The following is a 16,099-nucleotide window of genomic DNA, read 5'->3' as shown; positions in this document are numbered from 1 at the left end:
GGTGACGAATGAAGTGGCTCTACCTCATGGATGGACAAGTGGCTGATTCAGTGTCTAGACAGGATTGGGAGAAACTGGCTCAGCCCTCCCCACTGTTCAGGCCTGTCCCAGGTCTCCAGTCTATAATCCACTGCTCACTCACATAAAGGGCATCTGGGACAGGATCTGTTGTAACTTCTAAAGGGTGAAATTTGACAGTCTGCATAAGAAACATCTGTAGCTTTCTGTCTCTGGTTTTTTAAAAAAAAAAAAAAAAACAATTACAAAATCTTTATTTCCGGGGCTGGGGCTGTAGCTCAGTGACAGAGCACTTGCCTAGCACATGTGAGGCACTGGGTTCAATCCTCAGTACACATAAAAATAAATAAACTAAAGATATTAAAAAAAAACACTTTGGCTCAGGATATAGCTCAATGGCAGAATGTTTGCTTAGCATACATGAGGCCCTGGCTTCATTCCTCAACACCACTAAAAAGTAAAATAAAATAAATCTTTATTTCCTCTTTTTTATGTGTACTTATGCACTCCTGCATATTGTATATTGTGTCTACATAGTGTTTACATGGTACCAAAATTGGCTTATAGATAAATGAGAACTCATAAAATTAAATTTAAAAGAAATGGATCCAGGGCTGGGATTGTGGCTCAATGGTAGAGTGCTTGCCTAGCACGGGCGGGGTCAAGGTTCAATTCTCAGCACCACATAAAAATAAAGGCATTGTGTTGTGTCCATCTACACCTAAAAAATAAATATTTAAAAAACAAAAAGAAAGAAAGAAATGGATCCAGATGCCTTTTAAATCAAGTAACAAATAAACAAAATGATCAATTTAAATTGATTGGAAAAAATAAAATAAAGATGTCTTTATAATTACTAATCCATACATTTCCCTAGGAGTTGGGCAATCAATAGAGCATTGGTCGGTTAAAAAATGTTTGAAATGTGAAATGAAATATCCATTGTTTTTAGCATTTTTCTTTGGCAGGAAGAAAATAGCTTACAATGTTAACTAGACTGAAATATTAGCTTTCATGGGTAATCTAAGGTGAAGAGTTAAAAATTGGCAAATTAGATTTAACATAAATGGGACTGATCTTTACATATTAGAGGAGATATCTGATTAATTTGCAAAGTTAAGATTCTAAAACATCAACTGCTAAATATAAAATAAAGTATTCTTGCCTTCTTAAATTCTGTGAAACAACATATGTTTTTACAAACAGTTGATAAATGGAAAAACAGTTTAAGATTACTGTTTCTGGGTCTTCACTAAAAGCAAGGTTACTAAGAGCTAAAATTCTAATTAACAATGTAATTCTATATGCAAAAAATACAAAGGATTTAATCTGTGCTTGAATTGGAAAAATGTATTTCATCTAATTAAAGAGAATTTGTCTAAATTTAGCAATTTCATAAGGATTTTTTTCAAAATGTACACTTAAAAACAGTCAGCAACTAGGAAAGAGATATAAGAAAGCTATAGGTACAAAAATATACTTGGTAAGGAAAAGAAAATGTTTTTAGATGAAAAAAGATTAGAATAAGATTTTTGTCTTAAATTCCAAGACAAAAAAGAGAGGACAAAACTACAGATGTAAAGAAGTTGCAGAGTATCTAAGTAAGTTACACAAGGTTTGTGGAAGATAAATCTTAAAAGAGTTTGTGTATGTAATTAAGTTGGCTATAATTAGTACAGTCAATTAAAGATATGTAAGGGTTTTTCCTAAAGTCAAATTTTCAGTGTACTGATACAAAACCACAATCTAATTCTCTATGTGTTAAAACAGAAAGGTTTTCTTAAAACATTGATCTGCTCTTATTTGTCAAGATAATTTCTTGGGTCTATTAGGGAAACTAAACTTTAAAGGAATTAGGGTTCATACCATTTTAAAGTCTTTTAAATGATTGTTTTATAATTCTAGTTAAATAATTAACCCTTATTTGAGGTTATTACACTATAATTAACACTCTAAAACTGTGAGACTAAAGATATGTATACATCTGAGAACTAAATGTGTTTGTCCAAATTTTGTCCAAGTGTTATGTAAAAATATGAAAGCTATGTAGGTCTGATACAGGCAAGGTAACCAATAAATGCTCTTTTTCATACATGTATCTGACATAAAAAGGGCCACACCACCATTTAAAAACCTGGCTTACATCGATTTGCTTTGACTACATAAGTGTTTTATGTCAATGACACATTTATACATCAGATAGTGAGCCTGCTTCTGATAATTAACACTGTTTCCTGAACTTATAATAGATAAAGCTATTCTTTAATTTTTGTCAATGCTGCTAACCTATGCACAACTGTGATGACAGCTATCCTATACTATGGATTCTTTAAAAGTTAAAACTAAGCTAACGTTAAGGAGGGCTATGTCACTATAACACTAATTATACTGTTTTTTTTTTTTGTATACTAGGTTTTTTGTTGTTGTTTTGTTTTTGTTTTGGTACTGGGGGTTGAACCCAGAGATGCTTATACTGAGCCACATCCCTAGTCTCTTTTTATATTTTATTTAGAGGCAGGGTCTCACTAAGTTGCTGTTCTAAGCTTTATATTTTAAAAGATTTGTATAATTGGAGGACAAGATTACATCTGATGTTGGGTGCAGTGGCACATGCCTATAATCTCAGTGGCCCGGGAGGTTGAGGCAGGAAGATCACGAGTTCAAAGCCAGCCTCAGCATCTTAGCGAGGCCCTAAGCAACTTAGCATTTTACCAAGCTGGTGTTCTCCAAACTGAAACTGTTAGTAACAGTAGCTCTTTCAGATTTATATAAAAATAACAAATTTAGTTGGGGATTTACTTATGTCACTTAATGTTTTGTAACTGGATAAAAGTAACCTGCCATCAATAAGTGATAAAGATTTTATGTCATTCTTTACACTGGGATGAAATTTAAATATATTTTTCGAAGGTTATAAGGAAAGTCACATTTGTTCGAAGGTTGACGATGTGGAATATGAAAACATTTTGCCACTTTTTCCACAAAAAGGAATTGAGAGCTTTCTTAGCCTATTTCATTCAAGTTTCAGATGTAATGTGTTATGTTTACTGATATTCAGATATACTCAGGAAATGAGAAATTTGTAGAATGATATTTTTAAAAGAGGCAAAGATTAGCTTAAAAAATAAAACATTTTAGCTGGGCACAGTGGTGCATGCCTGTAATCCCAGCAGCTCAGGAGTCTAAGGCAGTAGGATCACAAGTTCAAAGCCCATCTCAGCAACAGCGAGGCGCTAAGCAACTTATGCCCAAAGATAAGATTTTTTGTTGTAAACATTACTGTGATTTCAAAATAAAAAGGGATAGAATACATAACAAAGTAAAGGTTCCAATAAGTTATAAAAGGTACCTAAAGGAAAGGCTATAAAAAAAGTTTTTAAAGTATGTGGGGGTCAGCAGAGGGGGCCCAGTTTATAGAATTATTCCCTTACCTCCTGTTCCCACCACTCACATTCCCTGTCATTCCCCTACAAAGACTCATAAATTTATCAACTCAATATGACTTGAAATTCTTTATATGAAATGTCCGCAAGAGGCAACTCCATAGAGAAAGTAGATTAGTGGTTGCTAAGGAAAGCAGAAAGGAACTGGTAAGGAGTACCAATTCAACGTGAGACTCTCTGGGGATCATGAAAATGTTCTAAAACTACATAGCAGTGATCAATGCACACCGTAAATATTCTAAAAAAACTAAACCATTTTCTGGTGTATGAACGATATCTAAATAAAGCTGTTATTAAAATTAAACTAAAACAAAAATAACAAGTATTCAGTTTTTAAAAATCAATGACAAGCCAGGCGAAGTGGCACACACCTGTAATCCCAGTGGCTCAGAAAGGTGAGACAGGAGGATCACGAGTTCAAAGTCGGCCTCAGCAACTTAGAGAAGCCCTAAGCAACTCAATGAGACCCTGTCTCTAAATAAAATACAAAAAAGGGCTGGGGATATGAGTCAGTGGTTAACTGCCCCTGAGTTCAATCCCTGGTACCAAAAAAAAAAAAAAAAAAAAAATCAATGACAGCTAAAATAAATATTAAATAACTGCCTGAAACAGAATTCAAAGTAGTCACTTCAAGCATACCAATCTTTTTGTCAAAGTAGGAAAGTTAGGAAACCAACTACCCAGACTCTGTTTTTTGTGGGGAGCATGACATTTGGCTTGGGTCACCTTGGCATTTCAAGAAAACCCTGGTGGTCATAAGTATGGGCTAACTTTCATGATATTCACGAAAATCAGCAAGGACCCTGATTTAGTTTTGAAGACAAAACAAAACTGTAACTATAGGGCTGGGGATGTGGCTCAAGCAGTAGCGCGCTCGCCTGGCATGCGTGCAGCCCGGGTTCGATCCTCAGCACCACATACAAACAAAGATGTTGTGTCCGCCGAAAACTATAAAATAAATATTAAAAAAAAAAAAAATTCTCTCTCTCTCTCTCTCTCTCTCCCCCCGCCCTCTCTTTAAAAAAAAAAAAAAAAAAAAATGTAACTATAGTAGAAAACATGACCAATCACCCTAGCACTGTAACTCATCAAACTGCCATCAGGTAGATGCATGAGAGGTTAACTACCTTCATGGGCCGCTCACAATTTGCTATATAATCTACTAGACACCAGGTATCAAGCTCTCTCATTTCACAGATGAAGGAACTTGAGATCAGAGTGTGATTTGCCCTGAAACCACAGAGTAATCAAGGCATCAGCAGCCTGGCTTCTGAGGATATGCATTCTTTAGCAAGTGGGATTCCAACACTCAAAAAGAAAGTGCAGTAAGGGAAATGGAAGTTAAATGAGAACTCCTACTCGCAGCAGCTGAAGAAGAAAAGCCCACGTCTGGCACACAGCACAGGCCTGCTTTTCAGGTTTTCCTTTTGGCCCAGCCTGCAAACGGGCACACCTGAGCAGCCAACCCTCCACACACCCTGCATTGGTAAAACCCACAAGAAACAAGCAACCAAGAAGTGAAACACATTTAAGCCTGAGAGATCCCTTTCATGTTTACTCTTATAAAAAGTCAATGTGACTTACTTCGATGTTCTCCACAATTCTCGTAACAACTGAGGCAGTAACTGAATACCAGTAGGATTCCCCTTTCTGCTGGCGCTCATTCTGCAAGGGAAAGAACCAGTGTTAGTAGAGTCTAGTGCTTGCTCATCTCGGGAGTGTCCCCACAAATGTCTCTGCAGCCAAAGCACTCTCTGCCTTGCCTTCCACTTCTCCTCCAGGGCTTGAAGGAGCGCTTTCTTGCGTTCCCTTTCCAACAGCTTCTCCTTTTCATCGTTGAAGTCCTGGATTTTCTCAGGGGCTCCAATTAAGTGGAGGCTGGAGATAGAAATCACCCAGGGGTCCACATGTGGGCGGTAAAAGGGGATCTGAAGAGTCACTTTTCCAATGAAGCCTGGGAGCAGAAGGAAAGACTCATTAAATGCCTGTGCACAATTTTAATTCTTGCCGTTTCTCAGACTTTTTCTAGTTCCCTGTACAGGGCATGATTACTTTCGCCATTTATTTTTTAATTTAAAAAATTATGCAGCAGATTCTTCCACATGTGAAACAAGTTGAGCTCTGTGACAGCCAGGCAAAATGCAGCAAGCTGGAAAAAGCTCAGCGAGACACCACACCAAAGGCAGCCTCCCTCCTCTGGAAACTCTCCCTAGCTGGACCCCCTTTAAACTTTCTTGGGGTGTCTCTTACCACTGCACACACATAAGCCCTGGACACAAAACTCATTTCTTGTTAATTATGAACCAGTTGGTTGATAACTACTCCTTGGAAGTTATCAGACCTACACTCTTTCCAACCTTGACAGAGCCATCACTAACTGAAACACAGATAGCCAGCCCTGTATGGCCACTGTAATAAAGAACTCTGAGAACCACAGCTGAAGAGAAAGTTAAATGGCCTGACAAACTCGTGATACTTGTTTCCCAAGTCCTTCCATTTCTAGCCAAGTCTCTCAGAATATAAGCTTTCTTTAAGTCCAGAGCCCTGGCTGCAAGAATCACAGAGCCTCTGCATGTACTAGAGGCTCTCTCGAGGACCCCACAGCCCACCTACAACTGTGCCTCTGAAAGCAGCAAACAGTATCAGTGTGATCATTACCCTCTGAGATACAGAACTCAAGAAGAAGCTACCTGTCAGATTAAGATAAGAGAATGGCCTTGACATTGACATTTTTCTTCTTCCTTTCTTTTTTAGAGTTCTGGGGATGAACCCAGAGCCTTGCACATGCTCTACTACTAAACTACCTCCCAACCCTATTACCTTATCTTCAATATTTATGATGACTTTTATACAATTTTATATGTCCCAGGTTACAAAGCCAAAAATGGCAAATACAAAATTAAATTTAAGCATAGTATTCCAGAGCCCACCTCTTATTCAAAAACCTCTCAGTAACATCTATCATGAATCCTCTGTAAGAACCCTCTGTATCTGGAACAGAGGTTCTCACACCTTAGTAAACATCAGAACCACTTGGGGTGCTTATTAGACATGTGGGCTATTCTGACTCTGTGGGCCTGGGGATCACCTGATCTCCCCACTGCCAGCCCCAGGAAATGCTGACACAGTGGCTCAGAGACCAGGCTCCAAGACTGAGTTCAACTCACACTTCCTATCCTTCCTTTTCCTCAAATAGACAAACTCCAAGGCTCTTAGTTTTCATTTCCAAATAATCTGAGATCCAAAACTTGCTCCCTCTCTTTACTTCCACATACCAGCTTTGACTTCAAAGGGCAATTCCAGTTCTTTCAAGGCATCCTTCTTTAAGGGCAGGTTTTCTAATTCAACAGCACCTGAAAGTAGAAACATAAACCATTCATCCAACAAAAATACTAGGTGCCTACTATGTGCAAAGCACTGAAGGTTAAAGGGAAAGTTTTACACCTAGAACAGGGCCATGCTACCAGCTACCCATATGTTTTACTGTAATACAAATTTCCTGATCACCCATTCTGACATGTACATGACAGCTAGAGGCTTAACAGCCTTGGAGAGTTCAGGCAAAGCTCTAACTTCTTCCATAACAGGCCAGACAGTAAATAGCTTAGGCTTTCTATACGTTACATATTCTCCTTTTACTTATGTATTGGTTTTCTGTTGTTGTGGGGGCGAGGGTCTCACTATTATTGTCCAGGATGGCCTTAAATTCTTAGTCTTAAGCCATCTTCCTGCCTCAGTCTCCCCATAGCTGGGACTACAGCACACATACTGTACCCAGTTTTGTTTATTTATTTTTTCAACAAGGCTTAAAAAACATCAAAGCCATCCTGAGCCAGCAGGTCAGATCTGGCCCGCTGGCCTATGTGCAGACCCCAACTTAGGCTAATACTTCCCACAGGACCATCAATATCCAACTCCCTAGGATAAAAGGTAGGCTCCTGGGCCCCATCCCCACACCTACCAGATCAGAACCTGTGAGACTGAAACACAGGAATCTGCCTTTTTTTTTTTAATCTTTATTTAATTAATTCATTTATATGTGGTGCTGAGGATCGAACCCAGGGCTTCACACGTGCTAGGTGAGCACTATACCACTGAGCCCCAGCCCCAGAAATCTGCCATCTTAACAAGCTGTCCCCACCTTCGTCCCTCTCCCCCAAAATAAGCGCAGTGCACAAAATGTTCACAAGCTCATGGATTAGCTCAATGAAACTGGTCATCAAAGGAAGTCCTCACTGTCTTCTGGAAAGGCCTCTTCCGTGAGCTCACCCTCTGCACCACCACCTGCAGGTGGATGGGCACTTGGCCAGAAAGCAAAGGAAGACCAGGAACCACTGAAGGGCCTCCTCAGTCCCTGCTTCATGATGGCTTAAACCCAGAAGTTCACAGACCAGAAAGCAGATAGATCTCATGCTCTGCGATAGTTTGAGTCTGAAATGTCCTCCAAAGGCCCATGTGCTAAAGGCTTGGTCCCCGGCCACTGGGGCAATTGGAAGGTGATGGAACCTTAAGTGGCGGGCCCTAACTAGAAGTTAAGTCATTGGGGGCATGACCTTGAGGGAATATTGGTGCCGGGCCCCTTCCTGTTTTTTTTTTCCAGCTGCCATGAGGTAAACAGTACTCCCCACCAAAGGGTGCTCCTGCGACCTGGCCACAGGCCCAGAGGCAATAAGGCCAAGCAACCATGGACTGAAACCTCTGAAACCGTGAGCCAAATAAACCTCTCCTTCTTTTAAGTTGATTAGCTCAGGTATTTCGTCACAGTAACGGAAAGCCAACTAACACACTCTCCCAGCCATGGGAGCCTTCCGTTCATTCACACATACTGAGCCCTACTCTGTACTTGGCCCTGTGCTGGCCACCGGGAACATAAGGAGAGAAAGTAGGATCCTCAGCCCCAAACCTCTGGGGAAGGAACCATGATTTTACAAAACTGAACAATACAAGACAATTTCTGAGCCACTCAAATCTGACTGAGATCTGTACTTTCAAAAACAGGTAAGGAGATCACAGCAGTGCCGCCTGTAATCTCAGCAACTGAGGCAGGACCACCACAAGTTCAAGGCCAGTTTCAGCAACTTAGCAAGACCCTGCCTCAAAATAAAAATAATAAAAAGAACTGGGGATATGGCTCAGTGGTTAAGCACCCCTGGGTTCAATCCCTGATACCAAAAAAAAAAAAAAAAAAAAATTATAAAGCTGTTCACTTATTTCCAGGCAGACAATTTACAGGCATGTTCATGGATGATGGATGTCTTATCCCAAAATTCCTCATGCTTGCTTAGCATGCTCAAAGCCCTGGGTTCAATGCCCCGCGCGCGCGCGCGCACACACACACACACACACACACACAAAAAAAAAAAAATCTCAAAATCAGATTAGCAAGAAATCTATTCCCTGAAACTGGGATGAATTTAGAGGTTGGACATTTTTCAGCAATCTCTATTGATTCCTGGATTGCTTTCCTTTGTTCCCAATTATTTAAAGGGTCAGTCAGAGGCCCAGAGCTTATAAAAAGAAAAAAAAAAAAAAAGAGGAAATTGAAGTTGAGGGTTACCAATTTGAAGATATGCCCACAGACCAAAGTTCAGACCCCTCCCCTGACGCTGGCAGCCTCTTCCTGGAAGTTTTCAGCCCTTGCTCACAGGCTTCACTCTAGCTGGAGAGAGGTGACTACCCGTGGCCACCCATCAAAATACTATTAAGTCCACCCAAAAGCTAATCCACAGTCCTACAGACTGCATGAAAAGCACCCCTGCTCAGCTCCACTGCGGTGTGCCTCCACCTCTAGTAAGACAGTGAACACAGACCGCCCTGCAGTGCTGTATGATCTTCCTCCACACCAGGCTAGCACCTCTCTGAGAACAAGGACTACAGAGGTGGAGGGGGAGCATCATCATAATAGCACCTACAAGCGAGTGAGATCATACTACATGCCAAGCACTTCATTCACATTATCTCCCTCATTTTCCCCCCCTGCAGTGCTGGGGATGGAACCAGTGCCTCACGCATACTAGGCAAGCACTCTACCACTGAGCTACACCTCAAGCCCTTGCATCATCTTATTTAATCTTCGTAATAATGCAAGGAAATACTGTGAATTGAATATCCCTTACCCATAATGCTCAGACCAGAAGTGTTTCAGATTTCAGAGTCTTTTGGATTCTGGAATATTTGCAGAGACTTTACTCCAAAATGCTCTGAAATCAGAAACTTTTTGAGCATCATATCAGCACTAAAAATGTTCTAGATTTCACAGCATTTTGAATTTTGGAACATTTCAGATTACAGATGTTCAACCTAAATTAGTTTTCCAATTTTTGAGGTGAGAAAAATGAGGCTTAAAGGACAAGCAATTTGCTTAGAAATCTCAGATCTGGAAGTGGTACCACCAGAGTTCATAGAGATCTGCCTGACCTCAGGTGGCAGGGGAGTGGGGGAAGAGGGGCCTCTGGACCCTGCTCACAGTCAGAGACAGCTTGTACATGGGTGAAACCAAAGTTTGGAGCCTGAGCCTGAGCTCTCAGGATCCCTTTTTCATATCAGTCCACAGCCCAGAGCCTTGCCCATGGCAGGTGCTCACTTAATGTCTGATGAATGAGTGAACAAGGGAACTCTTTTTTTTTTTTTAAACAGATACAATATTTTCTTATACCTTTATTTTATTTATTCATTTTTATGTGGTGCCAAGCATTGAACTCAGTGCCTCACACATAGGCAAGTGCTCTACCACTGAGCTCCAGTCTCAGCCCCATGAATGACCTCTTAATACAAGGGCTGTCTCCATATGTCCTTCAGTGGTTCTTAGGACAGAACCAAGGGCCTCATGCACAGTAGGTAAGCACTCCACCACCAAACTAGACCCCCAGCCCAAGAATAATATTTTTTAATATATATTTCTTTATTTATATATGACAGTGGAATGCATTATAATTGTTATTACACATATAGAGCACAATTTTTTATATCTCTGGTTGTATACAAAGTATATTCACACCAATTTGTGTCTTCATACACGTACTTTGGATAATAATGATCATCATGTTCCACCATCATTTCTAACCTCATGCCCCCTACCTTCCCCTCCAACCCCTCTGCCCTATCTAGAGTTCATCTATTCCTCCCACACTCCCCCTCCCTACCCCACTATGAATCACCCTCCTCATATCAAAGAAAACATTTGGCATTTGGGATTGGCTAACTTAAATATTTTATTAGTTGTTGATGGATATTTTCTTTATTTATTTATTTAAATGCAATGCTGAGAATCAAACCCAGTGCCTCACACATGCTAGGCAAGTGTTCTACCACTGAGCCACAACTCCAGCCCCAAGAATAGTATTTTTAAAAAAGGAAATAAGAATAGAAAAGCAGCTTAAGGTACCAGAACCATGCATACAGATATGTTCTATCTAAAGATGCCAAGATTACTAATCTGTCCTGAACATTGATTCTGGGTGGGACAAATCAGACCCCGTTTAAGCTTCTAGTTGTTAATTCCTTCAGCAAAAACACTCTTACCACATCCCTCAAGAAAACCAGCTCTTTTTTTTTTAATATTTATTTTTTTAGTTATAGGTGGACACAATATCTTTATTTTATATTTATGTGGTGCTGAGGATCAAACCCAGTGCCTTACATATGCTAGGCGAGCGCTCTTCCTCTGAGCCACACCCCAGCCCCGAGAAAATCAGCTCTTTTATTGGTCTGCAGTTCTCTTTCTAGGTCTCTTACCTGTACCTCATACAACTTAGTTAGCTTCACAGTGTTTCTGCAAACTTCAGTAAGTGACTCAAGAGGTGTACCTGACACTGCACCTGACACTATACTGCCCTTTAAATCATCCTCACTTTCCTCTTGGCAGCTTCCTTCTAAGGACAGGAGAACAGGGAGAAATCCACTTCTGTTTCCAATGAAGAAGAGATGTGGGGAGGAACAAATGTGATAGCTCCCACAGTCTTCTGCCACATCATATGCTTGGACTAAAAGGATCAGAAATTCTTGGAAAGTGTCAGGCATGATGGAACACATCTGTAATCCCAGCCACTCAGGAAGCTGAGGCAGGAGGACCACAAGTTCAAGGCCAGCCTTAGCAACTCAATGAGGCCCCAGCAATTTAGCAAGACCCTGTCTCAAAATAAAAATTTTAAAAAGGACTGGGATATAACTCAGTGGTAAAGCAAACCTGAGATTAGTGCCTAATACCAAAAATAATAATAACAATTCTTGGAAAGCAACACTTTTTTGGAACAGGGGAAGCATTGATATCCTCTCAGACTCTGCAAAGACCTGTCTCTGCTATCTCTACTAACCTGTCCTCGTCCACTGGCCAAAACAAACCCCCAGGAAGCTGGGTCTCCATTGCTGTTTAAGACCTTTCCACCTTCTCTGATTCTGCATCCTTGCAGACTGACTTTACCTTCTTTCTCTACATATATTAAAGGGTTCCATCTCAAGTTGGGCAAAGAGAATTTAAATTAAAACAATGAAAAGAGGGAAATGCTGCTTTCTAATTCCCCACACCAAATGACAAGACTGCATTTACTAATATAGGCCAGTAAAGACTAAAATGCCTCAAGCTTTAGGTGCCAGGCTACTAAGCAAGGCGAGTCTCACAGTAGCATATTCTGACACTTCTAGTAGGTGTCTGCTACATAGCAGGAGTCCAAAATATTTCAGTCTTACTTCACTGATCCTTAGAGCAACCTTGTGGAGGTATATCATCTTCTTTTCTCAAGAAACTAAGGCACAGAATTTCATTATTAGCTATTTCAATATTAGTTATTGTTCATTTAGCTTAGAAGTGACAAAACTGTACTTAAAGCCAAAATCAATGCCACTATCACTACTTGTAGCCTCACAAAGCTAAAAATATAACGGAGTGAAGCTCAGTCACTAGTAGTATAGTTTGTCTTTTAAAAATTTTAATGAAACCCTAAACCCTAATTGGGGTGCACGCCCGTAATCCCAGCAGCTTGGGGGACTGAGGTAGGAGGATCACGAGTTCAAAGCCAGCCTTGGCTAAAGAAAGATGCTAAGCAACTCACTGAGACCCTGTCTCTAAATAAAATATAAGATAGGGCTGGGGATGTGGCTCAGTAGTCAAGTGCTCCTGAGTTCAATCCCCATTACCCCCTCCCCTCAAAAAATGCCCTAAAACTGCATCAATACAGCATACTTAAGTTACCCCATAATAGTCATCAATCACATGGGAGAATGTATTCTCTTTTACACATATTTAGTACAAAGCCATGTGAGCATTAGGTTTTATTATCCTCAATACTATATATATGGGGGGGGGGGAATATATATATACAGAAATGCCATCTGCAAAGCCATACTTTACCAAACAAAAAAAACACAGTACTCACCTTTGAGAAGCGCAACTGAGAGCTGATCAGTGTTCAGGTTATTGACATATTTCCCCAAATAGGTATTGAGAACCCAGGCTACGAGACCTTCCAACATGACTATGTCCTCAGGAAAAAGTGCTTAAAAATCATGGATCATACTTTCCCTTTCTCTCATGGTTACGGAAGAATCTGTGAAAGAAAAAAAAAGGAAATCAACAAAGGAAAAAAAAAAATGGATGATTTTCTAAGCTGATTCCTTATTTGACCTCCCTGAATGTGCATGAATGCAAAGCACAGCTCAAAGTGATGGGGACCAGGTGGGAAAGCTCTAAGGTTCCCTGTCAGGCACAGGCGGTCATGCCAGCCCAGTTCCATTCTCATGCAGCCACAAGGACAGCCATTCTTGTAAATTTACTTAAACTTTCCACAATTCAAAGCTGTGTATCTTTGCAATGTAACTGCTCAGTGACCTGCTGGCTTTTGGAGGAGCCACCTTGAGATTAATTAGATTGCCCTAATCAGAGGTTCTCATATGGCTGGGATCTGGCAATATCTTAAGATGTGAGGGACTTTTCATTTGTTCATTATTGGGAACTGAACCCAGGGGTGCTTTACCACTAGCTAGATCCCTTCTTGTTTTTTTTTTGTTTTGTTTTGTTTTGTTTTTAACTTTGAGACAGGGTCTTGCAAAGTTGCTTAGGGCTTTGCAAAAAAAGCCAAGGCTGGACTCAAACTTGCAATCCTCCTTCCTCAGCCTCCCAAGGTAGTTAGGATTACAGGCATGCATCATCATGTCAAGCTTGAGGACATATTTGATTATCATGCCTTCAGGGCCTGCTACCAGTCTCTATGATAGAGACCACAAAAGCTGCTAAACATCCTACAATCACAAAAACACCCCTCACAGCAAGAATTATTCAGCCCAAATGTCAACAGAGCCAATGCTGAGAAACCCTAATCCAGATTAAGGAAAAATGCCCTGGGAGATTGTATAAATGAAATTCATATTCTGCAAAGATCCTCGTTAAAGCTACCATAATTAAATTGTGCTCACATATTCTTGAGGATCATTCATAAAAATCATATAAATAGGAGAGATTAGACAGTGCTTTATCACTAATCTTAAATGCACTGTGACTGCTTGACTGGTACCTGGGCACCAGATGCTGCTGACACAATGGATTATCTTAGTCAATAATGACAAACACCAGAAATCCTCTGGTTGCAGCTACAGTACCAAGATTCAGTACTGAAGTAATACTGCATATTACTGGTATTTATCAGCATTACAAATATACTTGATTTTAATACAAAAAGTTAACAGGAGGACTGAGACACAAAAGTTTAAATGGGTTCTCAGATCGCTCAGTTCACAGATCCCATCTACAACCATGGGCTGCAAATCTTGCTCTGAACTCCCCAGGCTGTCATCAGCCATCTCATCACACTCCATATTCTCTACAGCATGCATCCCACTTGGAGCCAGCCTACTTTCAGGATTCTTTCCAAGCACTGTGCCCCACCCCTAGTGATTCATCCTAGGGCCAGAAGATACACTCACCCCAAGGGAAAGGCTGACATCCACCAAAGACCCAGAACAAGCCCTCCTAAGAGTTTTAACTCCCTTAACTCCCAGTAAGACTGACTTTTGTTTGTCAACAATAAGTTGGGTTTTTTTTTAACTCTTTTTTAAATATTTTTTAGTTGCCAATGGATGTTTTACTTTGTTTACTTATATGTGGTGCTGAGGATTGAACCCAGGGACTCAAACATGCCAGAAAAGCACTCTACTGCTGAGCCACAACCCCAGTCCTCAATAGTAAGTTTTTTAAAAAACATTTGGTAAAACAATTACCTAATTTCTTTCCAAAGTTACTTTTTAAGGTTACAGTTACGTTCAACTAGCAATCTGCTAGGAATTATTGGGTATTAAAAAAGAATTACAAGAACAAATTTTTTGTTTTTATTTTGTTAAGAGGCACACAGCAATTTATTGAAAAGTTTATAGAAAAGCAGAAACACATTCAAGGGAGAATGCAGGCCATCTTAAGAGCGAAAAAGTCTACAAGAACAAATTTTTTTAAATATTTATTTTTTAGTTGTAGTTAGACACAATAACTTTATTTCACTTATTTATTTTTATGTGGTGCTGAGGATGGAAACCAGGGTCTCGCACTAACAAGGCGAACGCTCTACCGCTGAGCCATAATCCCAGCCCCAAGAACAAATTTTTAAAAGTAAAAAATGTTCAGCAGGTGGAATACAGTGGCACATGCCTGTAATCCCAGAGGCTTCAATGACTGAGGCAGGAGCACACAAGTTCAAAGCCAGCTTCAGCAACTTAATAAGGCCCTCAGCAACTTAGTAAGACCCTGTGTCAAAATAAAAAATAGAAATGGCTGGGGATGTGGCTCAGTGGTTGAGTGCCCCTAGTTCAACTCTAGTACCCACACAAAAAAAAAAAAGTTCAGCAATCTAACATTTCTCTATTGGAATTTTGTACAGGTAAATCTGTGAAAACAAAAAGTGAAACTGACTTGTCTAGTCTTACTATTTGAGCTCCAAATACATTTGGGCAAGGAGCCAAAGTTGGAGTACTCTTTATTTTTGTTGTTATTGCCATTAATTCCAGCCCTAAATGCCAACTCTCCCTAAGTGCCAACTCCAAATGCTCTCCAAGTAAAAGGAAACCACTGTCACTTGGTTCACAAAATCAGGCCCTACCCTACTTACCCTGGAGGAAGAACGCAAAGCACAGATTAAAAAGACACGCTGTAAGACACCCTAGTCTGTAAACTGAGGCCCACGCCAGAAAGCATCCATTAGCCTTGTCTAAGCATCTAGTCCGGGCTTGTGGCCACTTCAAGGATTCCCTTAAGGAATCCAGTTTCAGGAAAGGCGGTCAGACTGGCCAGAATCCCACAGTGTTTATACTCTGGTCCACCAGGGCTTCTAGGCAGCTGCCTGGCATTAACCCCCACCTGGCTTCCCCTACCCCATGGGGCAGGTGGCACTGGGGATCGGGGCTCAGTCCACCCGCGGGCAGACAGCCGGACATGACCTTGAGGCAGGCCCCTCCCCTGAGAGGCGACCAGACCCGGGAATAGGAAGGACTAGCAACCGGACCGGCGTCCCTCCGCGAGGCGGCCGGGGCTGAGCGCTGCTGCCGCCAGGGAGCGCCGAGACAGGGGGACGGACGGGGGCGGGGGTCAGGCCGGTGGCCCCACAGGCCTCCAGCCAGGGAACAGACCCCACCTCACAGATGCAGCCTAGAGGAAATGACCC

The 16,099-nt window shown here is 40.9% G+C and overlaps 1 protein-coding gene across 5 annotated transcripts in view; it reads right to left on the bottom strand.

Annotated features, from left to right (window-relative positions):
- Positions 1-16,099, bottom strand: part of Vps13d (vacuolar protein sorting 13 homolog D) — a 242,140-nt gene that overhangs the window by 225,432 nt on the left and 609 nt on the right. For all 5 annotated transcript variants that reach the window (XM_027947656.2, XM_027947657.2, XM_071617354.1 and 2 more), the window contains exons 2-5: positions 12,833-13,003; positions 6,737-6,814; positions 5,225-5,415; positions 5,046-5,126 (exon numbers count right to left, since the gene is read on the bottom strand). In XM_027947656.2, the coding sequence (XP_027803457.2) occupies positions 5,046-5,126; positions 5,225-5,415; positions 6,737-6,814; positions 12,833-12,929 (447 nt within the window). In that variant the 5' untranslated portion in view covers positions 12,930-13,003. The remainder of the gene's footprint in view (positions 1-5,045; positions 5,127-5,224; positions 5,416-6,736; positions 6,815-12,832; positions 13,004-16,099) is intronic.

Source organism: Marmota flaviventris, chromosome 10 (genome assembly GCF_047511675.1).
Source record: "Marmota flaviventris isolate mMarFla1 chromosome 10, mMarFla1.hap1, whole genome shotgun sequence".
Taxonomy (NCBI): domain Eukaryota; kingdom Metazoa; phylum Chordata; class Mammalia; order Rodentia; family Sciuridae; genus Marmota; species Marmota flaviventris.
The sequence above is the reverse complement of the archived record's forward strand: the minus strand, read 5'-3'. Positions and strand labels throughout refer to the sequence as shown.